The sequence below is a fragment of the Phyllostomus hastatus genome, unplaced genomic scaffold (assembly GCF_019186645.2).
Source record: "Phyllostomus hastatus isolate PE091 unplaced genomic scaffold, TTU_PhHast_1.1 phas_contig_152, whole genome shotgun sequence".
NCBI lineage: Eukaryota > Metazoa > Chordata > Mammalia > Chiroptera > Phyllostomidae > Phyllostomus > Phyllostomus hastatus.
This window is the reverse complement of record NW_025333622.1, coordinates 13886223-13913722: the sequence shown is the minus strand read 5'-3', so window position 1 is coordinate 13913722 and position 27500 is coordinate 13886223. Positions and strand designations below refer to the sequence as shown.

Below are 27500 nucleotides of genomic sequence, written 5' to 3'. Positions count from 1 at the left end.
ACGAGGCTGCTGGGCCATGCATATCCCCAGGTCCTCACAGAAAGCCTGACACATTGTAGGCATGAAATAAAAGTTGTGAATGAATTTGTGAGCGAGCCAGAAATTCAGCCTCTGCCTACTGATTCTTTTTGTTCTCTCTCCCCTTCATGGAGAGGCTGAGTGGGTACTTTGCTCTGGAATAGCTGCCTGGACTTCGATGTCCCCTCTGCAGGAAGCTACAAGATGACACATGGTAGCCTGACATGTGGGGACAGGGCTGATGCAGCAGTGCAGGCCACACCACCCAAGGTGAACGTGGGGGTGGCTGCAGTGTGAGTTCCAGCTACTCTGCCTAAGCTGCCCCAGCCTACCTGTACTTGCACAGAGGCGAAGGTGAGAACTGAGGCTCACTCTGGGTTTCCCATCAAGGGAAACCCACAGGAGGTGCTGAGAGGGGCCTGAGATGCAGTGAGGGGGTGTTTGATGGAAAATTACAGACTGAGATTCTCACTTCAAGCCCAGCCCTGCTGGGCAGTTCTTAAGTACAAAGGGGAAGCTCATGCAAAGGGAAATTTCCCTTTCTCCCCACAACTTCCCCTCCTCCACACCACCTAGAGCTGAAGAAGCATCTTCGTTGCCTTAAACGAGACACTGGCTGTTCTGACTCAGTGGGCCTGGGACAGCCCTGTCTCTAGCCCCGGGAAAGTGTGCTCAGGAATAGCCATAGGAACCTGTTCTGGAGAAGCTCTCTGGGCACGTAGCATGGGACATACACACTATTCCACACAGTTCACCACTGACAGCTGCCCAGCAACCAGACAAGTCTCAGCCGTGAGCCTTAGTGCTGAGAGGTGCCCTGAGCACTATTGCACTGCCCGGGCCCACATGCTCTCCCACGCCAGCCCCCGCTCTCAGAGGAAACAATGAGCACCTGCAGCTCCCCCTGAGCACCTCTGGGTTATCCTCAGCAGTTTTCCCTATTGTTTCAGCCCTCACAGCAACTCTGCAATGTGGGCATTGTTACCTACCTTTGACAGAACTGATAAACAGAGGCTCAGTCCCTTGCCTAGCTGGTACGACCGGTAAATGACAAGAGGAAGGGTCCAAACTCAGGCCTGACTGCAAACCTGTGTCCTGCGGGTTCCTTGAGGTGTGGTCTGGGCATTTTCTCTAGGAAAATCCCAAGGAAAAGGGTGGCTGTTGTGAAGGTCCAGAGCCTGCCTTGAAACCACAGAGGGCAGGTACTTGGTGGAAAAGTCCAGCATGTGATTCACCCTCCTCCTGAGCTCTGTCACTGAGGCCAACTCCCCTTCTGTGGTTCTCAGTTTCCAGCCTGGGAGTTGGTGGCTCCATCCTTCTGCTCTGGCGAGAGAGGGCTGTCCCCTGCCTGTAAGTCCCCCTCTCCTTACCCCACAGAAGCAGCTGGTGCCAGGACCAGGAGGGGCAAGGTGAGAAGGGGAAAGCGGGAGAGGGCAAGGAACAAGACAAGGGGAGGTGAGGTCGGATGCGAGTCTCTGAGCCAGGTGGGGAGGGGTCCACTTGGGACAGAGCCATGAGCAGGGCAGCAGGGGCTACAGAGAGCTCCAGTGGGGGTGAGGGCCTCAGGGCAGAGGGCTTGACTTAACTGAGGTTAGATGTTGTAATTCTGGTTCACAAACTTTTGACCTCACCCTCTCCTGTTGTTTGTGGTATTTCTCTGCCCCTTCACTTCCCAATACACTCACACTCACACACACACACACCAGTTGCTCCCTGTCTGGGAGCCCCAGGACATGGCTCAGATGGGATTCTGAGCTGGGCAGACAGAAGGAGCAAAGGTGGAGGACAGCTTCCCTTTCAGGTCCTGTCTCCCCAGTATTCCTGTAGTGGCTTCCCTGAGGCTCCCCTGGGGACCTGAGGCATGGAGCTGAGCTGACCACAGGAGCCGGGACCGGGGGCTGAGGTGAGCAGGAGGTGGAGGGCTGGGCTGTCTCCACAGGCTCCGAGAGGACCCTCAGAGAGGCTGCTGGAGTCTGAGGCCTGAGAGGCAAGACTGTGTGAGTGTGTGTGTCTGTGGTGCAAGGCATGGGGGCCACAGCACAATCTGTTGCCTGGGGATCTCAGCACAAGGGGTGTCCCCGCTCCCTCTCACCCCCACAGCGTCCGAGTTGCTTGGGGACAACCCTGGGGAGAGAGAAGTCGGTAGATGAGGGGATGGCCACAGGAAGTGGGTGAAAGAGGGGGTGACCACCTGACTGAGAGGGAGAAGGAATCAGATAGTGCCCAGCAATGTGGGAGGGAAAGCAGGCGGAAGAAACCTCGGCCGTTCCCGAAGGCCCACGGTCTGCAGTCAGCAGTCTAAGTGAGGGGCTCCTGCCCTTCCCTGCCAGCAGAGTGGGAGGAGGGAGCTGCCTGGCTCAGGAGCGGCGTGGACATGCTGGCGCCTGAAGGGGGTAGTGAGGGGCTGACAGAAGGCGCAGGTGGCCACCAGCCAAGGCAAGCGGCCCCCAGGGTGTGAAGGACTAGATGGGAGCCAGGTTTTGGTGCCATGCACACAGGTATGCGTGTGCAAAGGGACGTGACGGGAATGGCACCAGTGTGTGTACAAAAATGGGAGCTGGTATGTGGGTGTGGGCTGAAGCAGGACTTGGGGTGTCCCGTGCCGGCCTGGGGTGTGATGGGGCTGAGCTGGGGCCCCAGCAGTTCTGGAGGCAGAGATTCCACACTTGCCTGCTCCTCTGCCAGACCCTGGCCAGGTTCCATCCACGTGCCTGCCTCCCACAAACAGTTAATTTCAGACTTGCTAGCCTTTTGAATATTTCCCTGATGGGCAGCATTCAGCCCCATGTGGCTGCTGGTGTCTTCACTTCTGGAGGGCGCTGAGGTATGGTGAGGCCTGCTGGATGCCCCTGGACCCGGCCCCAGCTTAGCTGAGCAGGCGGGCAGCCTGGGGAGGTGATGCCAGAGGTGGGCGAGGGTCAGAGCTGGGTGGATCGCTGGGAAGGGGGAGATCTCTGGAAGTCATCTTGACTGTGGATAACACTCTTGCTCACTCCTAGCAAATGGGCTGAAGTAGAAGGGCACAGTGGGGGCGGGGTGAGGGTAGCCAGAGAGCCAGGTGTGCTGTGCTTTTGGCTTTTAAAAGTAACCCAAAAAGGAGACCTCTGTACAGTTTGTTTTTATGCCTAACATCTTCCTGGACATTTCTTCCCTGAGTCTAAGTTGAATCTCACCTGCTGCAATTTAAGCCTGTTTCCTCCAGACTTAACACAGCTCTGGGCCACATTTCCTTTCTTCTTTTTTTTTTTTTAACTACCATTCAGTCCCCTTATACCTCCCTCACCCCAGCAACACCTTTTCTTTTTAGAAGCCCTTGTTTTCATTCTCCCAGTCTGGTTTTTCATTCTCACCCATAAGTAATGATCCACCTAATGACTTTCTTTAAAAAAGATCCTCACCCAAGGATATGTTTATTGACTTCAGAGAGAGAGGAAGGGAGAGAGAAACACTCACATGAGAGAGAAACATCGATCCGTTGTCTCCAGTACACGCCCCGACCGGGACTGAACCCACAGCCTAGGTACGTGCCCTGGTGGGGAGCGGAGCCCACGGCCTTCCGTGTTTGGGCGACGCTCCGACCACTTGAACCACCTGGCCAGGGCTCAATAACGTTTTTTGTTCTTTTTTCAATGTCACATTAAGTGTCCGTGCATCATGTTCTCTTTCTCTACCCCCTCTGTGAGACAACCCAAATCCTGTGCCCAAACTGGGTTCTGAGATTTGCTTCCCAATCCCACACACTCTCCTCTGGTTTTTCCTTCATTTACTCTTTTCCCTCCTCCAGCTGCGGAGGACAGCTTGGCCCTGAAGTCACTGCCTCTGGTCTGGGAACAGTAAGGCTTGTCTTCGGACCGTCCTCTTGGCGACTCGTGCGCTTGGGCTCACCCTGAGCTGAGCCACCCTATGGCTTGGCAAGGGAAGGCAATCATCTCTCCTTGTCTTTTGTGGGTCTTATTCTTGTCCCTGTCCCCCCACTCCAACACCCCTGTTGAGCAGGGTCATTCTCTCCTCCAGGGAGGCCTGCAGCCTGGGGAGGAAGAGTGAGGTCACACAGCAAGGCAGAGACACAGCTTACTGTATTGGTAAGTGTATTCAAACTATCCAAAAAAACTTTACTGAGCACCTGCTTAGTGTCAGGTCTTGCTCTTAATTTCTCTCAGCATTTCCTCATGTATAAAGTGAAGTTAATAGTAATGCCTACTTCACAGATTTATACCAATGTGAAATTTAATAATGTGTATAAAGATGTGTGTGTGTTTTAGGACAGTGCTTGCTCAAATGTTAACTTTGGTGACTATTATTAGCTAGGTCTGGACTTGGGTTTCTGCCTGGTGCTTTTTTCATCAGTGTGTTTTAGTTCGTTCATTCATTCATTCATTCATTCATTCCTTTCATAATGATTCAGAGGCCATTCCTCAGGGTGCCCCAGGCCCAATTCTGTAGCAGCATCCAGGTGGGTTCGGGTATCACCAACTTTTCCCCTGGGGCCAGGCCACCCTGTTCTTTCAACCCGAGGCTCTGGTTCTCAAGGCCCCCTGAGGTCTGCTGCTCACTCTGAACCTGCTGCTCGCTCCACTCCCTTATTCCGCTCCTGCTCCCTTATATCAGAGGCTGAGGGCCTCTGGCTTCCATGGGGTGCCTCTCCCCTCATCTTCCCTCCCAGACTGCGCCTGCAATAGCAGCCTCTGAGTAGGTGCCAATGCCGGAATTTCACCCTGACATGCTTTTCCATTCCTGGGATAACCTGCACCCTTCAAGTCACCTTCAAAAATTTCCATAACCTCAAATGACTCCTGCCACACCTTTTTAACCAACTTGGGCTTGGGCTGTTGCCTGGGTTAAAAGGACTAACAAATAAACACAGACTCTTCTTTTAATAAAAAGGATCCTTTGTGTTTCTCCAGAGCCTTGGAGGAGCACAGAGCACTTGGCAGCCCCCAGTCCCTTGATGCCCCCCAGTGCCCTTCCTTCGGAGGCAAGGGGCAGTGGGTGGGTGGGTGCTCACCTCTGCCCCCTCGGCACCGCCTCCCGGCAGCTTCCCAGAAACAGGGGCAGAGGTAGCCTCAGGGAGATCGTGGGGTGCCGGGGAGAGAGGGGAAGGCAAACAGGGATTTTTAGATACAACACCAGGGTGCAGCCATTGTCTCGTGGCAGTTGACAGACAGTGAGCGGGCAGAGTAAAACTGGAAGGGGCCCATGTCATTTTCCTGGAAGCCCAGGGAGTTTGGGGCTCTTTAGGAAGGCAGGGAGCAGGGAAGGGCAGTGACCTGCATGATGAGCAGCTACTTCTGGGTTTCCCTTGAGGGGACCACACTGATGTGAAGAAGACCACCACCCAAGTGAGAATCGCTCTGGGAGCCCCTTCTATCACCAGGACCCCACCCCTCTTCTTAGGACGGAGCTACAACCGAGAGAAAGAGAACCAGTGTGCCCCTGAAGGTCTACCGTCGGCCCTGGCACCAGCCCCGGTTCTCATCTGGCCTTGTGCAGAGGCCCCACCTTCCCCTTCCCTCCCAATCAGCATCTCCAGCTAGCAGGCTCCCATGTTTACCCTGCCTTGGTCGATCACCCTGGCACAGGGATGAGCACACAGCGGGCCAGAGGACGACCATGCAGTCATGTTGGCAATACCTGCCCTCTGACCTCCTGTCATCCCTGGCAGCCTTTGATCCCTTCCGGCCTGGAGGCTGGAGGCTGAGGAGCTGGTGCAGACAGGTGGCTGGCTGTCAAGATCAAAAGAGACTTGGAATAAAAGGTCCCAAACCTGGGTTTTAATATAGTCCTAAATGGTTTTAGGCAAGTCACTTCACCTGTCAAGGCCTGGATTTTCCCATCTGCAAAATGGACACACAAGGATTTGGTCCCTCTTCATTCTCAGAGTCATGAGAGCAGAGCATAATTTTAGGTGTAAATGGTTAGATGGTTTTGGACGAAAATCAATATTAAAGTAATATTCCAACATCAAAGCAAAGATGAAGATGGAGGAAGCGGCCCGTGTGTGTCGGGTTGCACAACTCATCTCTCTCCTCCCACCAGGCTGCACCTCTCACTGCCCTGCCTCCGCCCAGCTCGGCGCCTCCATCCATTCCGTGGCTATGGACAGAAAAGTGGCAGTCCACGAGGACGGGCCTCCCGTGGTGTCCTGGGTTCCCGAGGAGGGAGAGAAGTTGGACCAGGAAGGCGAGGACCAGGTGAAGGATCGGGGCCAATGGACCAACAAGATGGAGTTTGTGCTGTCAGTGGCCGGGGAGATCATTGGGCTGGGCAATGTCTGGAGGTTCCCCTATCTCTGCTACAAAAATGGAGGTGGTGAGTTCACTTTGAGGTAGGCGTGGTGGGGAGAGCTCTGCCCTGAGAGCCAGGCAGTGCCGGCCTGGGTGCCTCCTGCCTGGGCAGCATGGTAAAGTGCAAGGAGCCTTGAATGGAGTTGGAGGACTTGAGTTCAAGTTCTGCCTCCACCACTGGCCTTGGTGTCCCCCTCTGTGACGCGCCGGTGGCACCCCATAGGGCTACAGTAAAGATGAAAGGAGGCAGCAGCAGGACCCAGGAATCTGAGTTTTGAATAAGTTCCTTCATTCCTCTGCATAAATGTCAGCTGTTGACAGGATTCATTCATTTACTCAACTAACATCACTGTGGGCCTACCGTGTGCCAGCTGCTGCTCTGGATACAGAACAGAACATAGTCTTTGTTTTGTGTTCTGGCGGAGGGTGGCAGATGGCAGGCACGTGGCACAATATGTGGCGTGTGCAGTGGTCGTAAGTGAACGGGTGAGAAGCAAAGCTGGGAAGAAGGAGAGGAATGCTGGGTCGACAGGCTGGGGGGAGGGGTTTGAAATGTAAAATAAGGTATGAGAAAAGGTTTCATTGGGGAAGTGGCATTTGAGTAAAGACTTTGAGGAGGTAACGGCGGCCCCCTGGGGATGGACTCCAGGTGAAGGGCATTCCAAACAGAGAGAACAGCGGCTCAGGGCTTGTAAGCTCTGCTCTGAGTGAGGTGGAACCACTGAGGGATTTTGACTAAAGAAAAGATATTATCTTGTCTGTCTATGATTTTTTAATTAAAGAAATGTAATTTCATTATTTTTCAGCACTGGTAGTAAGAATGAGCTGGGACAGGGTAGGGAGAGCCATGATGATTTTTCTAAGTGTACAATGGCATGGGTTTTAGTAGACTCGCAGAATTGTGCAACCGTCACCACCATCGACTTTAGGGCCTTGGAACAGTTGCTCCCCTCCCCTTCTCTTCGCCAGCCCCGCCAGCTGACCATCTGCCTTCTGTGGCCGTGGGTCTGCCTGTGGGGATGCTTCGTAGTTCTCTGAAGTTACATGTGACTGGCCAGATCCATTTTTGCTTTTTGAAATAAGTGCATTCTTCTTGTGGAAATAGTGTATGTTTATAGTGAATATTAGAAACGTTCTGAAGGTAAAACAAAGAAACATTCCCATTTAAAGATAACCATTGTTTAGAAAATCCCTTTAAACACGATTTATATTTAATTTGACAAAATTTTACTGAGTATCTATCACGTATCTTGCTCTGTGTTTTAAAACTTACAGTTATTATCACAAACTGCCTGGAGCAATGAATGCAAAGAAATAGAAACGGGGTTTGCTGGGCAGGTCAGGGCTACGTTTGGAGCCAAGGCCGGGAGTGGGGGCTGATGCTGGGCCAGTGCTGAGGGGAGGCAGGAAGAAGGGGTGCGGTGGTGACCTACTTCTTTGTCCCAGGCCACAGTTTCGTGGACACATAGGATGTTAGAGCTAGAGCTAAAGATGGACTGGGCTGAGCCCTCATTTCATAGAAGAGGACACGGGGGTCAGGGAGTTCAGTGACTGGCCCGGAGCCCTGGAGCCGGGTGGTCGCAGGAGGCCCTAGTAGCCAGGTTTGCCGGCTCCCACATCACTGCGTGTGCCTTGCCCTGTCATCTGAAAAGAAGGGGATGCGGCCAGGTTCCAGTGCCTGCCCTGCCGCAGTCCTGCCTGGTGGCTGCAGCTGTGGCCATGACCTCTGTACTGGCTGTGGGCAGGGTGGAGTGATAAGGACCTATGACAGTGTGCAGTGGCACCGGGCTGAGCGTAAGTCATCTGTGACATGGCAGGACTAGACCACATTTCCCGTGCAGGGTCTGTGTTCATCTATGTCACCTGTGTCCTTGTTTAGTTCTGTCCTGGCCTCACTACTTGCCCCTATCATGTGTCTACCTGGAGCAAGAGGGGCTAAGTGAGGTCAGGGGTTCCCATCAGGGCCACTGGTCCTTGGGGCTCTAGGAAGATGGTAATGAGGCCCCAGGAATTCACGTCCTTGTCCAGACGATGTAATAGATCTCTGTGGGAACATGGCTTCACAGACTGACCTGGATGTCAATCTTTTGCTTTAGGCTAAAACTGTGCTCACTGTGGTAATACAGTTTACCTCAAGCTGACCATGGTCCTGGTTGGTGGTTAAATATAGTTTTGACCAATATATTAATAAATAATAATTAATTAATAACAACTAATAATTATTAATGAGTATTGGTTAAAATTGGTTTTTAATGGATTGTTAATTAATAATTAATCAACTGGTAATTAATTATTAGTTAATACATAGTTCTGTAGAGAAAAACATTTCAAAAGGGATAAAAAATAATAAATTCATTGGTATAATAATATCTTTGGTTACCAAACCAGATCATCCTCAAGAAATTATTAATTCCAAAAGAGCATTTTATGAGTTTCTGAATTTCCTGATGGCCAGCAAGTGCGTGGTGGAGATAAGGAGGTACACCTGAGCGCAGAGGGAGGGCGAGCTCACGAGCCTCTGGTCGCCCGATGCACAGAGGCGCCCAAGGGCATCCCGGACTGCCAGTGCCTGTGGCCTGGGTGGGGGCCCGAGAAACTATGAGCCAGGACCACCTCCAAAGCAAGGGTTCCGAGAAGCTCATAGAGGGGAGGGCGTTTGCAGGGACCATGTGTTGGGAATCCAGGGAGAAAGCCAAGGATGGAGGACACCCCGGGCCATAGGCGGTCATGGCCCCCAGGGCCCAGAGGACCCTCAGTGCTTCTCACAGGCTGCTAATGGGAATTCAGGTTGGGTACAAGAGGTTCAGAGGGCAGTCTGGAAATGCATGTCACAGGCCTTAAAAAAATGTTCATACCTGAAATGTAGAAAGAGCCCAAATGTCCGTGCATGGATGGGTGCACAAACAAAATATGGTCTGTATATAATGGGCATGTTATTCAGCCTTGAGGAGGAAGGTCATTCTGATGCACACTACAACATAGTTGAATCTTGAAGACACCATGCTAAGTGAACTAAAAGGATAAGTCCTGTGTGGTCCATTGTACATGAGGCACCTAGATCAGGCAGATTCAGAGAGAAAGAATGGGGGTTAGCGCTGGGAGAGGAGAAGGGGGAGATGGTGTTTGATGGGGACAAAGTTTCAGGTTGGGATGATGGTGGTGATGGTTGTACAACAGTGTGAAGTTTCTTAATGCCACTGAAGTATACACTTAGAATTGATTAAAATGGTAACATTTATGTTAAGTATATTTTACCACAAAAAAAGCCAAAAAAGAAAGTGCATGCCCTCTGACCCATCAATTCCTCTACTGGAAATTCATACTAAGGAGCAAATTAGACAAGTGCACAAGGGTGTGGGTGAGGGTCTTTATGGCAGTAAGCACCAAGAAAGTGTTCTATGTTACCACTGGGAGCTAAACAATAGCCATCCACCCCTGGCACACTTTGGAGGCTAGGCATGCGTCTTTGTGACTGAAGTCGGTACCGTGGGCTTAGGGCTGCCTTCGAATCCACTCGTATGTAACTCGCTGGATGTCTTTCAGCCCCAGCCTTCTGCCAGGGCCTCTAGGTCAGTCAGTGCCTGATCACCCGGCTGGTTGACAGCCCGGTCCCTGAGAGTTGGGCTGAGCAGAGGAATGGCCTTCTCTGCTGAGAGCCCAGTTCAGACCAGAACCAGGAGGAGGGAAAAAAAATCCCTCTGAAAATTATTAGAAGGAAAGTAATTTTTCCAAGGTAGTGTTGTTTTTTTAAATTTTAAAAATATGGTTATTGATTTTAGAGAGAGAGGGAGGGAGAGACAAGCACTGCTGTGAGACAGGAACCTCAGCTGGCTGCCTCCCGTGCATGTCCTGACTAGGGATCGAGCCCACAACCCAGCTATGTGCCCTGACTGGGAAATGAACTCCCAACCTTTTGGTGTAGGGGGCGACGCTCCAAGCAACTGAGCCACACCAGCCAGGGCTGCTTGTTTGTTTTTCTCTAAAGTGTAACAAACTCGATAATTTAATAAGCATATCAAATTATATAGAACACATGTTTTTGTTCCAAAAATAATAAATTGACTAGATCTGTGAAGCTCGCTGAGCAAATAAATAGTGCATATATTAGGGTTCCCATTGCAATTTCCTTTCAGAGATCTTTCCTGTCCTGACTACAGTTTGGACTGGAAAATTTCTGCTGCTCCCTGGGCTCAGACAGGAGGAAGCTGACTGCGTCCCTGGGAGGAGTGGGGAGGGATACGAAGGATGCTGGGGTTGGGGCACGGGTCTCTGAAAGAGACCTAGGGCTGGAAGGCTCAGCCCCTGCCTCTCCCTCCACTGCAGGAGCATTCTTCATCCCCTACTTCATCTTCTTCTTCACGTGCGGGATCCCGGTGTTCTTCTTGGAGGTGGCATTGGGCCAGTACACCAGCCAAGGGAGTGTCACGGCCTGGAAGAAGATCTGCCCCCTTCTCCAGGGTGAGTGCTCTCCCTTGCCTGCCTCCATCTGTCCGTTGACTCTCCCTTCCTATTGCTCACTGCCCTGTAGCTCCTCCACTCTCATCCTGTGCTAAGTGCTGTGGGGGACGCAGGAAGTCTAATTAGGCTTTGTGGGGCCCAAAGCTTATAAATCCCGAGGAGGAAGGCACTCCTCAAGAAAGTCAATGCAGAGTCACAAATGAAAAACCAGGACCGGAGTTTTGCAAAGGGGGGCCCTGGAGCTTCATCTTCGGCAGCTTCACGATAAACACGTTCCTGTGTACAGGGTGTGGCCCCAGATGTGCCTCTGAGGTGTATATAACACTAGTGATGATGATGAGGGCCGGTATCTGTTGAGCCCTGCCTTGTGTCAGGGCTCATGCCAGCACTTCCCATGCTAACCCTCACCTAACTCCTCACCTAACCCTCCAATAATAACTCGAGTCACCTCATTTTGTAGGTGAGAAAAAGAAGCTCATTCACTCGGGGTTCGAACCCAGGTCTACCTGAGCTGAAGGCTCATGCTCTTTCCTTCGTTAGGGACAGCTTCTGTCCTCCTCTCCTTGCGTCTGTCGGCACTGATGTGAGCGGCTGGGGGTGTCTGTCCACCATCGCCTCTAGAGCTGATTAGGCCAGTCCCCTGGGGGCCAGTGGGAAAGAAACCCAAGGGGTCTCCTTGTCCCTCAGAATTTTCTCGAATATTTGAAATGAAGAAAAGACTCTTTTCCTCATGTCAGCCCCTAAGGGAGCCCCAGAGACCAGGCTACCTAGGACGCTGACCAGCTTAGTAGACTGGACAAAAGTGGGTGTAGTGGGGGACCCTGCTCCTGAGCAGGTTCGGAACCTGATTGCTGATTAGGGGTGTGCAGGGTGGTGGGGCAAAGCTGGTTTCTCTTGGGGCCTCCATAGGGCTCCTGTAGGGGCACTGTGGAGCTTGGCCAGCCCCGGTTGTGCTCTGGGGTTCTGGTCACCCGCAGCGGCCTAATTCCAGCAGGGCCAAGCCAGCTCACGGAGGTACAAGCAGGGCTGGCCTCTTGGGCGTGAAGGCACCGTGGACAGGGGAGCACACCCAGCATGGGAAGGGTATTCAGGAAGGCACTGCTGCTCCCTCCGTATTTTCTCAGTTAAAGAGACCCCAAGGTGTAGGGTCTCCGGGAGTCACTCACTCAAGTTGTGTGTACCTATGTGGGTTGAATGGTCCAGGCCACTTCCTATGCATGCCCTCCACCTGCCTAACGCCCCCCCCCCCAATGTCAGCCCTCCCAGGGAACCTGCAAACACGGGACAGGGCACCCACACCCACTTCCTCCCTCAACTTACACACAGGCGCAAGCTTCTTTCCCAACCTCATTCCCACCCTCAGAGTTGGGTGCACCCCTTTCCAGCCTGGCACCAGGCCTCCTAGTATGGATGGGGCCCAGGGGGATGAGCAGGTGGTGGGGGCCCAGCACCCCTGCCACACAGTGGCCGCTTGGTTGGTGTGTGGATCTGTGAGCTCTAAATACTCCGGCCCGTGGCTGCCAGCTGCCCCCAGGGACCCCGTCTCCATCGTCTCCATTAGGAGCCCTGGGGGCCACCTCTCTGGACGCCCAACCCAAGGCTGCCCTGGGTCCCTGTCCGCCCCACCCCAAGGCCTGGATGCTTCGCAGAGACTTTCCCCACCCCCACCCCGACCCCGACCCCGCAGGAACCCTTCCTGCCTCTGGTGCAATTTGCTAGATTGGCCAGACCAATGGGAACAGATAATCTGGGCCGGTTCCTTGGGCACGGGGTGGGGGTGAGGGGCGATGTTGACAGCGCAGATTGTTCGCCCGCTCTAGGGCTGTCTGTAGCTCCCCAGCCTTCTTCATTCTTTAGTTCTTTACTTCATTGTTTAGGCGGGGCCCTGCGCGGGCTTTCACGCCTCCAGACTCCTGGCCTTGGTGTCTAGATACCTTTAACTCGGCTGTGGCAAAACCCCTGCTCTCAGAGCTCTCAGAGGATGCAGGCGGGGTGGGTGGGGGACTGCTCCCGCCCTTGCCCCTCCCACCCCAGTCTGGTCGGCCCGGGAGAAAGGCTGCACTTGAGGCTCCCACAGCTTCGAGGGGTTAAAGAGCATCCTTTAGGCTCCGCCCACACTCGAGGGGTGGGGTGGGGTGGGGTGGGGCGACGGTGGAGGAGGTGGGCAGGGTATTGAGGATGAGCAGGCTTCAGCGGTCTGCACAGCCTCACAGCTCCGTTCCTTGCCGCTTTCTTCTGGTTTTGGCTCTTATTTTCAGACTGATTCTTACCAAACGTTCCCTACTTACTACTGTGTCCTTCCTGCTTTTTTAAAAATTTTACAAGTAATGCATAATTGTAATAGAAAAACTAGATAATTCAGATAGGCAAAAAAGGGGAAAAAACTTTAAACAGTGAACTCAAATCCTACCACCAAGAGCAGCGGTTTTCAGCCAGTGCACAGCAGTGCCTGCCTATGTAGTCAGGGGCACAGACGCCTTTCCCCTACACTGTCAGGTGAGAAATGACCGCAGCCAGCACAACAGCAGCTGTCCAGTGTGAATGAATAAAATTTATACCTATTTTTGTCAGATTGGCAGAAAAATATATATTTTTGTTGTGCTGCAGAATCTTAGTCATTAGTACATGTGTGCCATGAGATAAAAAAAGGTTGAAAACTGCTGGTCTAGAGAACTACTGATTAACTATTGGATGATGGTCCTTCCAGAATTTTCTCATGGAAAAAAAAGATATGTATTCAAATACAGATTATAAAAATGGGAGGATGCATAGGATATTGTTCTGGAACCTGCTTTTCTTACTCAGAAAAATAGGCTGCACATGGCTTCTCAGGGCAGCAAACCAGCCAGTGGTTCTCCTTGTGTAGCACTCAGGACCCTGATCCAACTGGCAGCTTCTAGGTGACTGTTTTGGACTGACATTGATCTCTTGGATGCTCTTGGTTTTTTGGCCCCTCCCTACCCCACCCGGAAGGCATTGGTTTGGCATCTGTGGTCATTGAGTCCTATTTGAACGTCTACTACATCATCATCCTCGCCTGGGCCCTCTTCTACCTGTTCAGCTCCTTTACCTCTGAGCTGCCCTGGACAACATGTACCAATTCCTGGAACACAGGTATTCATTGTTTCAGCCCCTGAGATGTGGGCTGTCCCTAGGGGCCCGGCCTGCGGTGGCTGGATAGTGTCAGAGGTTGGCAGGGTGGAACCAGCAGTGTCAGACACTTGGGGAGGGGGAATGATCCCATGAACCACCTGAGAAGCCAAGTCCTAATACTTCTGGGCTGGGGGCTCCAAAGGAAGCTCTTGGGACCCAGAATGATGAATACCACCAGGCTGAAAGGCCACAGGGTCAGGGGTACTATGGTGTGAGGGTGCCTTTCCTCATCTTGTCCCTAGCTAATTCATTCCTCACCTTGTCCAACAGAGCATTGCATGGACTTTCTGAACCACTCGGGAGCCAGCACAGTGATGCTCTCTGAGAACTTCACCTCACCTGTCATGGAATTCTGGGAGTAGGTGTTTGCCTGGTTGCCAGGGGCCAGGGGATCTCAAGCAGAGAAAGTTTGGATGTCTGAGGCCTGGAATTTTGGGTGCAAGTTCAAGGCTCTCTGTGCATGTTTTTCAACACTTACCCCACCCCACACATCACTGAGAGATGAGGGAATGCTCACATCTACCCACAGGTGTCCAACTACAACTCCTAAATCTCCCTGTGTGCACCCAGATTCACACATTTATCCATGTCAGCTGGCATGCCTCCCCGTACCCTCACATTCCTTGCACCCCACATACCCACCAGGACTTACACATCCACTCACACATGTCCCCTGGTGTGCTGGAAACATTCTGGACCAGCTCAGGAGAGCTGATTGTGCACATCCTTTCTCAACTTCGTGTTCAGTCACGTTGGCCAAGTTGGGAGTATTTACACCATGGAAATTGGCAAACCCTGCATTCACACATTCACCCTCCTACATGACCACTTAGACCCTCACACCCATTTGTGCCCACACATGTCCACCTGCACTCTCACACATTTCCATCACCCCCATTTACCTCTGTAGACACTATCACACACTGGGCCCACCATTTGATAACCATACACTTCCTCATTGACCTGCAACTATAAATATTTACCCTCTATATACTCATTCATATAGTCTTCTCTTCTTCTTCTTCATCTTCACCTTTGTCTTCCTTCTCTCCTCTCCTCTCCTTTCCTCTCCTCTCTCTTTGCCTCTCTCCTCCCCCGCCCCTCCCCTCCTCTGCCCCAACAGAAAGGTCTAGGTGAATTAGAAAGACAAAGACCCTATGGTATTACTTGACTTGGTCTTCAGCAGTCAGGGACACAGACAACAGGCAAACACAGCAGGGCCATGGGAAAGTGGGTGCGTGGAGGCAGGGGAAGCCTAGAATATGTGATCTGGGGGGTCAGCTCTAAGAATCAGGAGACTTGAAGACAGAGACAAGTTGTCCCCTTTAGCCTTTCACTTGGTCATTTATTTTTTCCAACCCATCAGGAGACGCGTTCTGGGCATCACCACAGGCATCCATGACCTGGGAGCCCTGCGCTGGGAGCTGGCCCTGTGCCTCCTGCTTGCCTGGGTCATCTGCTACTTCTGTATCTGGAAGGGGGTCAAGACCACAGGCAAGGTGAGGTGTTCTGCCTTCTGGCAAGCTCTCTGTGGCCCCCAGAATCCTCGGGGACATTTGCAACATCTCTTTGGAGAACTGAAAGAAAACATATTTAAGGGAGAGGCCTGGTGAGAATAGGGGAAATTGTTGAAGGCAGAATTTAATTCAGTACAAGGAAATACAAGGAAAGACTTTCTTTTTTCAATATGATTTTAAAAGACCTGTTTACATAAGTAACATACAAAGCAAAATAAGAAACACAAAAGCACCACGGTCAGAGCTGAGCACCATACAGCCGCCATCAACACGCAGCAGGTCGGCCCTGCTAATCCCTCCTTAAACGTTTTGCTGGGCTGCCTTCTTGTTTCCTCTGCATGCATGGCTGTATCTGTTATGTGTGTGCATTACACAGTTAGGATCAGACACTCTTATGACGTGCTTTTTGTGTTTAACAACAAACACATCAAGACAAAGTTTAGCTTGAGCTAGCACACAGAACTGCCTTTGAGGTGGTGAGTTTCCAGTCACTGAAGGGGTTATAGCCAAGAGTGGACAAAGAGGCTTATTGTATGGACAGAGACAGCTCAGTTTTGAGCATTATTTCCAAGGCAGAGAAGCTGAGACTGATGCTTCATGCTTTTCACAGCCAGGAGTAGACAGATACCAACTTCTCTGGATAGCCTGCTACCACAGCAACTGCCCCCTTCCGTGGATTGTGGAAATAATAATAATAATAGTGATGGTAATGATAAAAATAGGAATAGTCATAACAATAACATGGATAGTGCTGCCATCTCGAGTAAGGGGCTGAGTGTGGTCAGGGCCAGAGTGGGTCTCCCTCTGAGTGTCCCCAGTATCCCAGAGCTCAGGCCACTGATGCTCCCCTGCCTGGAGCCTGGAAAACTACAGACTCAGTTTCCTCATAGATCACTGTACAGATCCCCTCCCCCGCCCCCCCTCCCTCCTCTCCCCACTTCCCAGGGGACATGGGGAGAATAGCCAGGATAAGGAGTTAAGGGAGACCAGATTCTGGATTTAAAAATAGTCCTGGAGCTCTTTTTTTTTCCGGCTGGAACCATGGAAGGTACAGAAGAGAAGAAGAAGAAGGTTCCTGTTGTGTTAGACACTCTTAAGAAAAAGTGAAGGAATTTCGCAGAGCTGAAAATCAAGCGCCTGAGAAAGAAGTTTGCCCAAAAGATGCTTCGAAAGGCAAGGAGGAAGTTTATCTATGAAAAAGCTAAGCACTATCACAAGGAATATAGGCAGATGTACAAAACTTAGATTCGAATGGCTAGAATGGCAAGAAAAGCTGGCACCTTCTATGTACCTGCAGAACCCAAATTGGCATTTGTCATCAGGATCAGAGGTATCAATGATGTGAGCCCAAAGGTCCGAAAGGTGCTGCAGCTATTTTGCCTTCGCCAGATCTTCAATGGCACCTTTGCTAAGCTCAACAAGGCTTCGATTGACATGCTGAGGACTGTGGAACCATATATTGCATGGGGGTAGCCTAACCTGAAGTCAGTAAACGAATTGATCTACAATCGTGGGTATGGGAAAATCAACAAAAAACTAATTGCCCTGACAGATAATGCATTGATTGCTCAGTCTCTTGGTAAATGTGGCATCATCTGCATGGAGGATCTGATTCATGAGATCTGTTCTGTTGGAAAATGCTTCAAAGAAACAGACAACTTCCTGTGGCCCTTCAAATTATCTTCTCCATGAGGTGGGATGAAGAAAAAGACCACCCATTTTGTAGAAGGTGGGGATGCTGGTAACAGGGAGGACCAGATCAACAGGCTTATCAGAAGGATGAACTAAGGTATCTACCACGGTTGTTTTTGTAATCTGGTCAGTTAGTAAACAGGAGCTGCTTTAAAATTGAAAAAAAAAAAAAAGTCCTGGAAATGTTACGGCTGGAAACTTGTACCCCCTCCCTGTCCTTCCTCTCCCCTCATGCCTTGCTGATGCATATCTCATACTCTACTGGGGGAGCCCAAGGCCCGCTGGAATGTAGAAAGAAAGGTGTGGAAAGTTTTTCATGTTCACCCATCTCAGATGTGTCTCAGAAGGTGTTGTACACTGAGCTAGGTGTGGCTCTTGCCTGCTGGGGAGGGTGACTGGAAGACCACTGCAGATTCCCTGTCACCTCCTGGCCTCTGTGATGCACCAGGAGTGACTCAGACCTGCTTTCCTTCCAGGTGGTTTATTTCACAGCCACGTTTCCCTACCTGATGCTGATCATCCTATTGATTCGAGGCATCACACTTCCCGGGGCGTACGAGGGCATCATCTATTACCTGAAGCCAGATCTGTCTCGCCTGAAGGACCCCCAGGTAGGAACCGTGCTGGGGAGCATTGCCCCGATGTCCCTTGCTGCAAACCAGGTTTGTACTTTAAAAATCTTGGATTATTTTCTTCTTGGTTTAAAGACAATAGATGTCCACTGGAGAAAAATTAATATGGAAGAAAATTATGAAAAAGGAACTGAAAATCTCTTGTAAACCCACCACTCAGCTGCAACCTCTATTAGCATTTTAGTATATTTCCTTCCTGAAGGAAGGAAATTTCCTTCCTTCAGGAAGGAAATATACTAAAATGCTAATAGAGGTTGCAGCTGAAACTTTGTCTCACTACATGTGTATGTGATAAGATAGTTGAGTAATAGATGTAATAGAGGTAATAGAAGATAGATGTAATAGAGGTTGCAGCTGAAACTTTGTCTCACTACATGTGTATGTGATAAGATAGTTGAGATAATTATATATAGAGATACATCTTTTTTCACTTAAATTATATTGTAAGCATGTTCCATGTTATTAAATTTATTTATAAATGTCATTTTTAACACTTGCATAATATTTCCTCTGTTCATCATCTGTTCATTCATTCATTCATTCAACCAAAATGTCCTGAGGCCCCATTAAGTGCCCGGGATTGCGGTGGTGCCATTGCAGTGCGGTGGGCGCGAGGCACCGGGCTCTGCGCCTCTGAGCGCTCACACTTGCAGCCGGCACTGCCACTTCCTCAGCTCTCCCGGTTCTTGGACATGTAGGTCAGGTATTTTTATAATTGTATATACAGCTGCAACAAACACCCGTGTTTAAATCTTTGACCACATCTCTGATCATTATTTCCTGACAGTAGTTAGATGTGAAATTACTAAGTCTCAAAGAGTGTGCACACTTTAAGTTTCTCTAACTGTACTGGTTTTAGAAAAAGGTAGACTTTCACCGCCAGTGTTTGAGGGTACCCTTTTTTCTGCAGGGTCCATGAGAGATTCAATTACAATTTACTGCAATCTTTGATAATTTGACAGGTCAAAAGAATAGCATGTTGTTGGTTTAATTTTCTTTTGTACTACTGCGAGGTTGGACATTTTCCCACATATTTATTGACCTTGTGTTTCCTGCTCTAGGACTTGTCCGAGCACATTCTTGGTGTATACTACCCACCTCCTTACCAGGAGTCTTGTTTGTTTCTTTACATTTAGTGGCACGGCCCCTACGTCCCAGCAGGGCTGCTGAGGCGCACTCTGCTGGAGAGTGGGTGCAAATGCAAAGGCCTCTCAGCTCCCCTCCAGAGGGCCCTGCCTTTTCTGGAGTAAGACCTGGGGTGACAAACTCCACCGAAGAAATTCAGTAACACACTCTTATTTGGTGCTTACTCGGGCCCACAGAACCAGGTTAACAATGCTCCCTACTTGTGAGAGGGTATGTTATGGAGAACTGGGGTGTAAGCCACTCTCAGGGAACATTGACCGGGCCAGCGGGTTGTGTGGTGAAGGGTCAGGGCTTCCGGCAGCACTAGCTCCAGACCCTGTGGGGCTCCCTCCGCTCTCCCTCACCACTCCCTTGGGGTGTCCCGTAGGTGTGGATGGACGCGGGCACCCAGATCTTCTTCTCCTTCGCTATCTCTCAGGGGTGCCTGACAGCCCTGGGCAGCTACAACAAGTTCCACAACAACTGCTACAGGTGGGGACCCTGGGGAACCCGCCTGCCCTTGTCTGAGGAGGGGGGTCCCGGTGGTAGGCCCGGCCTTCCTCCTGTATTATGGGGAGCTATAGGGTGTGGGAAATTGGCATTATGGGCTCATTTCCCAAACTGAATTTCTTTCTTCCTCCCCTTTCTCTCTCCCTTTCCTCCCCTCACCTTCTGAAACCCCATCTTTCTCTTTCTCTTCCCATTTTTGTTCCCATTCACTCTTCCTTCTCTCTCTCCTCTTTACACTCTTACTGTCTTCTAATCTCTCCTCTCGTGTGGATTTCTTTCTCCTTTCTTCCTCCTGTTTTATCTGCGTTCACCCCGCCGGCAGGGACTGCATTGCCCTCTGCTTCCTGAACAGTGCCACCAGCTTTGTGGCCGGGTTTGTGGTCTTCTCCATCCTGGGCTTCATGTCCCAAGAGCAAGCAGTGCCCATCTCTGAAGTGGCTGAGTCAGGTAGGTGCCCCTTTTCTGTCTGGAACCTGAAGGGAAGGAGGGCCAGAGAACACAGATCCTCCTACAGAAAAGCAGGGGCTCTATGGCCCTTTGAGACAGTGCTAGGCACAGAGCAGGGCCTGCATAACCATGGGAAGAAGGGGAAAGGGGTGGGATGGGGGGATGAACCCACAGATGCATGCATGGATGGAGAAGTGTGTGGACAGATGGACAGCATGCTTCCCAGAACCTGGGAAGAATAGAATAATGAATAGAATCACACTGTCCTCTTGAACTACCCACACCACACACATATGCACACATGCATTCATGCACACATATACACACTCTTGTACGTATACTTGTGCACACACTCAGGCATACATACACACATACTCGTGCACGTGCACACATGATATGTGCACACTCGTGCGTGCGCGCACACACACACACTCTTGCACACACTCATACACACTTGTATGCACGTACTCTCATGCACACATGGTGTCTCCAGAGAGGGCCCTTCCCTGAGGACAGTGAGAGGCTGGGGCTCTCCTGACTGCTGTGTCCTGGCAGGTCCCGGGCTGGCCTTCATCGCCTTCCCCAAGGCTGTGACTATGATGCCCTTATCCCAGCTGTGGTCCTGCCTCTTCTTCATCATGCTCATCTTCCTAGGGCTGGACAGCCAGGTTCGTCACCCCACCCCAGTCCTGCCTAGCCCTGCCCTGGTGACCGTCTCTTCAGCTTCTGCATTTCCTGGTTCTACCTTCCTTCAAATTCCCTTTCTCCTGACCTGACAGTCCCAGGCCCTGTCCACTGTCCAGGGCTTGTCCTTGGGGTTAAGTAGGTGGCCCCAGACAACGAGGCCCTCTTTTGCTAGGGGCCACTTGCTTTGTTCCTTTGCACCGAACCTGCCCTGTATGTGGCTGTGCCCTCCCAGACATCCCTCCAGCCTCCTCCCAGCTGCTCTGCTTGAGCAGCCTACCCTGCTCCTGTAGCCTTGGGGACAGAACACATGTCCCCTCTCCAACTGTCACTGCTGGGACCCTCTGTTGCGGATATGTGGCCGAGGGCAGAGCTGGCCCAATTTCTGCCCTTTGCACCCTCCCTGTACCCCTGTGAGTCGGCAGGGGACAATGGGGTGAGAGGAGGTCGGGGCAAGGCTGTGCTGGGGAGGCCCAAGGGCAAGTGGCCCCTCTCACCTCAACTTCCCTCCTGGCCCACAGTTTGTCTGTGTGGAGTGCCTGGTGACAGCCTCCATGGACATGTTCCCCAGGCAGCTACGGAGGAGCGGGCGGCGAGAGCTCCTCATCCTGGCCATTGCGGTCCTGTGCTACCTGTTAGGGCTACTCCTGGTCACTGAGGTGAGTAGGGGCCATGGCCGCAGGCTGGGCTCCTGCGGGGGAGGGAGCCATGGGGGACCCTGCTGACCTTTCTCAGAGCCACACTTTTCTCATCTGCTAAGTGGTGGGTGGTGGGTGGTTGACACCCTTGAAGTGAGTCTGTAGGGACCACACCACAGAACCCGCCTGTGTTCATTAGCTCTCTTTTGGTTTCAAGTGACAGAAACCAAACGCAAGCTGGCTTAAGCAGAAAGGGGAATTGGGGGATCAAGTAGAGATATTTTGTTTTAGGTACGGTTGGACCCAGTTGCTCTGATGACGTGGTCAGAAATGCCCCTCTCTCTCTCCTGGTTCCCCTCCCCTCTAGTGACTGCATTCTCCTCCAGACTGCCCTCCTGGCGTTAAAGAAGGCTTACCCTATGCCCCTTGTGTGCCCTGAGGAGAGAGAGCGCCCTTTTCCTGAGAGCTTAGCCCGTGCCCAGCCACGGCTCTTCAGGCCTGGAGCAGGGAGCGCGCTGGTGGGTGGGCAAGACAGTGTGTGTCCACCACAGGCCCCAGTGCCCTCGCAGGTGCTGGAGTTGTTGTCCTAATGTTCAATGAGGGGTCAGAAGGCAGGCAGAGGTAGGGCAGACTCCTTCAGAAGCAAGGAATAACTTCCCATGGGCCTAGGTGGGTGTTTGCCCTGTTGCTGTGTGGTGGGGTGCGTCCCCTATCCCCACTGGCCGAGGCCTCAACCCCTGACCCCTGTCCTTCTCCACAGGGTGGGATGTATCTCTTCCAGCTGTTCGATTATTACGCTTCCAGTGGCATCTGCCTGCTCCTCCTTGCGATGTCTGAAGTAATCTGCATCAGCTGGGTGTACGGTAGGCGGGGGAGAGGAGCTTCTGGAACCCAGCTAAGGGGAGGCTTGCCCAGGGTTAGAGACAGGGTGTGCTAGCCTCTGGTTCTATATGTTTTTTGTATTGCCATCCTGGTTCTTTTTATTTGGGAAGTTTATCCAATGCCAGGAACTCGGGCGTTTCTCGTTAGACAGCTAGAGCAGGGATAATGGCCATGCCGAGTTCCTTGAATGGGGAGGGTCATTATGAATAACAGTGGACAGTAGTTTGTTGGTTTTTGATACAGAGGCTGCCAGAGGTCCTTCCCCAGTGGGAGCCGTGGTTCAAGGGCCACTTACTCTGATCCTCACAGATTCCCACAGTCCCTGTCAAGTTTATCACCCAGACTTTGCTTGAACACTTCCATGAACAGGAAAGCCATTCCTGTTTGAGGTCCCTTCTCCATGGTGGCTGTTGTGCATTTCTTTCTTATGCTGAGGCGGAGTGTGCCTTCATTCACCTCGGTCCACTCACCTCGCTTTTTCCCACACTCCTGGCCCCTCCACTCTGAATTAACTAACTGGGGTGCTGAGTGCCATCATATCCATGCTGTAATTGTGCCTGGTGACAGTGGGGTGGAAGCCTCTAGCTACTGAGCCCATGCACTGCTGTGCACAAGCACTTGCCACCTCACAGTCCACCCAACAGCCCTTTACAGGGGAAAGTGGGGCTCACAAGGTTTTGGCTCTTTCCCGGGCTCACACAGCTGGGGAGTGGAGAAGCTACCATCACTCCTCAGTTCTGCCTGGCTCCACTGTACCAGGTTGGGTGGACACATTGCCAACGTCACAAGGCTCAGGGCAGAGAGGGTGAGGGGTGCCATGTGCTGGGGCCACAGGACAAGCAAATGTGAAAACCTGAGGACATTAAATAAAACCAAACAAAACCAGCCACTGTTTTCGTGCACACAAATGAACCCTTTCCCCACGCTGCACTGAGAATGCAGGGGGTTCCTCTGGAGTTTAGAATCAGACCTGCCAGTAGTGACCGGCCCTCCCCTCCCCTCCCTATCCTCTCCCCTCCTCTTCCTGTCCTTTCCTAGTAGTGACCTGGCCCTATGCTTGAGCAGTGGCACACTTGCTGTTTTGCTATTTTGACTTGAAACCAAATTCACCTTTGCTCTGCAGATAAACAAACATTTAGACAGTGTTGAGCCCCATTTCAGGCTCACACCCTCCTCTGTGGCTAGGACAGTGCGGTCTTCATCCCAGGACAGGGGACAGAGACTGCACTGGGTGGGGTGGTGACCCCAGGGCCCCCGGCTCGTTGGCAGCAGCTCCTTCTCCATCCCCAAGTCCCTGGGCTGAGTCAGGGTGGCGGGCACCCATCTCATTCGCATGCTCTGATCCAGTGCCCCTCACAGGGTGGGGGCACATGCACAAAGCCAAGTGAGTCCTTCCCAAACCCCCATGAGCTGTTTTCTATCCTTCTGTTCTCATTCTTCCCCCACTCTGCCTGGCAGGGGCAGACCGTTTCTATGACAACATTGAGGACATGATTGGCTACCGGCCATGGCCCCTGGTAAAGATCTCCTGGCTCTTCCTGACCCCTGGACTTTGCCTGGTATGTGCCCACCCAGCTGCCCCTTGATTCTCTCCTGCCTCCAGCAGACTTGGGGGGGACGAGGAACAGGATGCCTGAGTTCTGGGCTCTGTCCCTGACTGTCCAGTGACTTGGGAGGCTGGTTATTCTCTCTAAAGTATTGGTTCCTTGCCCTTCCTTTCTGGGGCCATCTCTCCATGTGTCCACTTTACCTTCATATGCTCTATTCCAATTCCTGCTTCCCCCTTCCCCCAGCACCTCCACCTGTCTGCCGGACTCCCCGTTATTGCTCCCCTTGTCTGCCTAGAGCTCTCCCATCTCCTGTCTGTTCTCAGGCTTTGATGTGAGTGGTGCCTGGGCCCACGATTTGCAAATGGCTTTTGCTCGTCCACCTCACAGAGGTACCGCAGTGGTTTAACGTGTCCCGTGTCACTGGTTACTTAATTCGGCAAGGAGGGAGTCTCAGGGGCTCTCTCTCTCTCATCTGTGTCTGCCCCTCCGCCTTTCCAGGCCACTTTCTTCTTCTCCTTGAGCAAGTACACACCTCTGAAATACAACAACATCTACGTGTACCCTCCCTGGGGATACTCCATTGGCTGGTTCCTGGCTCTCTCCTCCATTTCGTGCATCCCACTCTTCATCATCGTCTCCCTCCTGAAGACCCAGGGCTCCTTCAGAGAGGTAGGGGCTGGGGGAAGCGACTCATTGAAGAGGGTGCAGAGCGAGGTGGGACTCTGGGCAGCACGTGACCACGGGGCCAGCTCTGAGCGAGGGGCCACCCCTCGGTCTCAGGGAACCTGAGAGAGAAGGGTCTTTGCAGAGCAGTTCAATAGTTTCATTTTCAGAAACATTCAGAAGTTTCAGAGCCCTAGACCTTCAGAATCTGGCCTCTAGAAGATCACCTGGGCAGGTTAACCAACAGTGAACTGTCAAAGGGTTAAGGGGAAACTGCACAAAAAGGAACACATCAGGCCGGGGCACAGAGGTTCACAGGCAGATTCCTCACTCTCAGGAAACTGATAACCTGGCTGTCGTGGCTCATTCCACACACAGTCTTCCGGCTTCTTTCCTTGTCTTAGCCCCGTCTGGGGAGCCGTGTGCACAAGGCGTCCTGTCTAGAGTGTGGGACGTGCCTTCCTAGAAGGGTGTGTAGCCAGTGTCCCACAAAGACATTACGTCCATTGAAATCTATCTGACCTGCAAGTGGCAGAAAGCTCAACCTGCAATAAGTAATGAGGCTTATCTTTTTCTTACACATCAAGATCAGAGACAGGGGTTACTGGCATTTCATTCAGCTGCTTAACGGGGCCAATAGGGAACAGGCTCTTCCTGTGTTCCAGCACTGCTGTCGTGAGCAGGTTGTGTCTTCATCCTATGCTTGTCACCTCATCATCATAAGAAGGTTGTCATGACTCCAGCTACCACGTCGGCAGTCAAGGCAAGAAGGGGGAGAAGATGATACCAAAAACACCAATAACAATAGTCATGTAGTAACACTACTAGTAAAAATGATAACAGATATTGAGCATATAAGAGTAATACTATGAAAAATAGCAATAATAATAATAACAAAAATAGACAGTAATCGATGACTTATCCTGTGCCAGGCACTGTTCTGTGAAGTGTGCGCTCTTATTAGTCTCATTTTTACAGATGAGGCAGAGAGGGGTTAAATGGGTTGCCTAAGATGGCACAGGTAACAGAGGAGAAATAGAACCCAGTTCACACTCTTAATCACTATGTTATTGCCCTGTCTCACAATATTTATTGATTTATTCGCTCATATGGTACTGAGCTGCCCCCATGTTCCTGGCTCTGTGCAGGCCCGGGAGATACAGACACAAGGAAACATCTTTGCCCCTCTAACCAACCACTGGCCCTCATTCCCTCTTCCACAGCGCCTGCGGCAGCTCGTCACCCCTGACCCCAGCCTGCCACAGCCCAAGCAACACCTGCATCTGGATGGTGGCTCCGGCCAGGACAGCGGCCCCTCCCCAGTGAAGGAGGGACTGACATCTGGGGAGAAAGAGACCCACTTGTAGGATGTGGCTGAAAGCCAGGTGGCTACTGAGCCAGGAACCTGGGTCAGGGCCACCCTCTCCCCCAGTGGACAGCCTTTGCCTCTGTTCCCACCACAGCCCTGCTGAGAACACTTGTGCTGCCTGTGGGCAGCCCCAGCTGAGGCAAGACTCCCTCCTCTCCTCTTCTCTACTGGAGCAGCTTCTCTTGGTGGGCTGAAGATGGTCCTGCTGGAACACGCCATGCTGTGAAGCGGCTCCCTGTTGGAACACACTGTCTTATTTATGCAGGAGGGTGGTCTTTCTGGAGTTCACCATCTGATTACAACACACTGCGTTGTGAGGGATCTCCCACAGCAGGGGTGTTTCCTGTTAGAGTTTACCATGTTCTGCCTTGGGAAGATAGTGCCAACTGGAATCCCTATCATGATCTGATTCAGAGAGCGTGATGGAACACACGGTGTTGGAAGTGGCAACTGAACACGCCACATTGGGTTCTGATATTCCGTGAGAGGGTGTCCTTCACTGGGGTTAGCCTCCTGGAGTCTAGGGGCAGGAGACAGGGGACCAGCCAGGAGGCAAACGTTTGCGTGCCGTCGTTGTGTTTGGTTTTCCCGGAGGCAGTCTCTCCCGGTGCTCCTGGCTCCGAGCTAGTCCTGCACTCTTCCCGGAGTGTTATTACCACCTTATGCAGAGTTGGAATGGAAGGGACTAACAGGTGATCCCTGGACTTTGGGCATGTGTGGTGTGTATGTCCTGTGCCCAAGATGGACATTGCTAATTGATCATCAATTCTTCTCCACCTCATAATCCTTCAAATACAGTGCTCCAGGCAGCTCCATTTGTCGTTCTGCTTTTATCCAAACCCCCGGCTTCATGGATGAGGACCAAAGAGACAAGTGGCTTTCAAGTTCACATGCCTTGGCACCAAAGACACAACCAGAACCTGGTCTTCTGGTTCTCAGGCCAGTGTGGTGCCCACTACCCACTCCTGCCATAGTTAACAGGCATGTATGGACCGCCTGCCCCATGCACTGCCTTCTGTACCTCTTCCCATGTCTGGTCAATCACACTGTCTCAGGGTGGGAGGGAGAGAGGCCCCTCCTTTGAAGGGGTGAGTAGCTCTACCTAGATTGTTCTCCCCACCATGGTATTTTCTCTTGCAGCCCCCACTCATCTGACCAGATTTCCTCTCTGGGTCCTTTATTTTTTTTTAAATCCTCACCCAAAGATATGTATTTTTATTTTTATTTTATCCTCACCCAAGGACAATATTTTCATTGCTTCTAGAGAGAGGAAGGGAGAGAGAGAGATACATCGATGTGAAAGAGAAACATTGATTGGCTGCCTCCCATATGAGCCTGGACCCAGGATCGTACGCATGATTGTGGACAAAACCTAGGTATGCGCCCTGGCTGGGAACCAAACCCACAACGCTTTGGCTGTAGGACAATGCTCCAACCAGCTGAGCCACACCGGCCAGGGCTGGAGGATATGTTTTTATTGCTTTTAGAGAGAGAAGAAGAGAGGTTGAGAGAGAAACATTGATTGGTTGCCTCCAGTTCATGCCCTGGCTAGAGATCTGAGGACCATCTCTGCAACCTGTTTGATGGATGGGATGATGCTCCAACCAACTGAGCCATCCCGCCAGAGCTGAACCCTTCTTCTTGCCACTTTCTATCTCCCTCCCCCAGGGGAATCTTCGGGGTCTGCCAAAGCCCCCTGGTCTCAAAGAGAAAGGAAGTTGTATGTGGGTGGATTGCTCCTTTCCCCTTGGTCCTACCAGGTCATGCAGGTCGTTCCCTGGCTGGAGAAGGCCTTCTGGAGGGGGGAAGGCAGGGCTTGTGTTCAGAGGGAAGTGAGGAGAGGGAGTGGGGGTGGCATTCAGGATGGTTTCCTGGGGC

The 27500-nt window shown here is 51.7% G+C and overlaps 1 protein-coding gene and 1 pseudogene across 3 annotated transcripts; both read left to right on the top strand.

The window, feature by feature from the left end:
* The first annotated feature begins 1678 nt into the window (after positions 1-1678).
* On the top strand, positions 1679-26826 carry SLC6A12 (solute carrier family 6 member 12). Of its 3 annotated transcripts, XM_045830631.1 has the most exons (17): positions 1679-1921; positions 3442-3538; positions 4033-4100; positions 6055-6327; positions 10626-10760; positions 13734-13874; positions 14184-14271; positions 15280-15412; positions 17599-17733; positions 19268-19371; positions 19712-19836; positions 20392-20504; positions 21042-21179; positions 21919-22021; positions 23499-23599; positions 24089-24259; positions 25477-26826. In XM_045830631.1, exons 4-17 carry the CDS (start codon positions 6114-6116, stop codon positions 25618-25620), a joined length of 1845 nt encoding a protein of 614 aa, XP_045686587.1. In that variant the 5' UTR covers positions 1679-1921; positions 3442-3538; positions 4033-4100; positions 6055-6113; the 3' UTR covers positions 25621-26826. The 3 variants fall into 3 exon arrangements, with proteins under 3 accessions (XP_045686587.1, XP_045686586.1, XP_045686588.1); XM_045830630.1 differs by lacking the exon at positions 3442-3538; XM_045830632.1 differs by lacking the exons at positions 1679-1921; positions 3442-3538 and adding an exon at positions 2903-2925.
* On the top strand, positions 16469-17218 carry LOC123813556 (annotated as a pseudogene).
* Positions 26827-27500: the final 674 nt, after the last annotated feature.

Coding starts and splice junctions, on each gene's coding strand:
- SLC6A12 (XM_045830630.1), top strand. CDS start 6,114: ATGGACAGAAAAGTGGCAGTCCACGAGGACGGGCCTCCCGTGGTGTCC. Junction 6,328..10,625: donor CTGCTACAAAAATGGAGGTG/GTGAGTTCACTT, acceptor CCTCCACTGCAG/GAGCATTCTTCATCCCCTAC. Junction 14,272..15,279: donor CCTGTCATGGAATTCTGGGA/GTAGGTGTTTGC, acceptor CCAACCCATCAG/GAGACGCGTTCTGGGCATCA.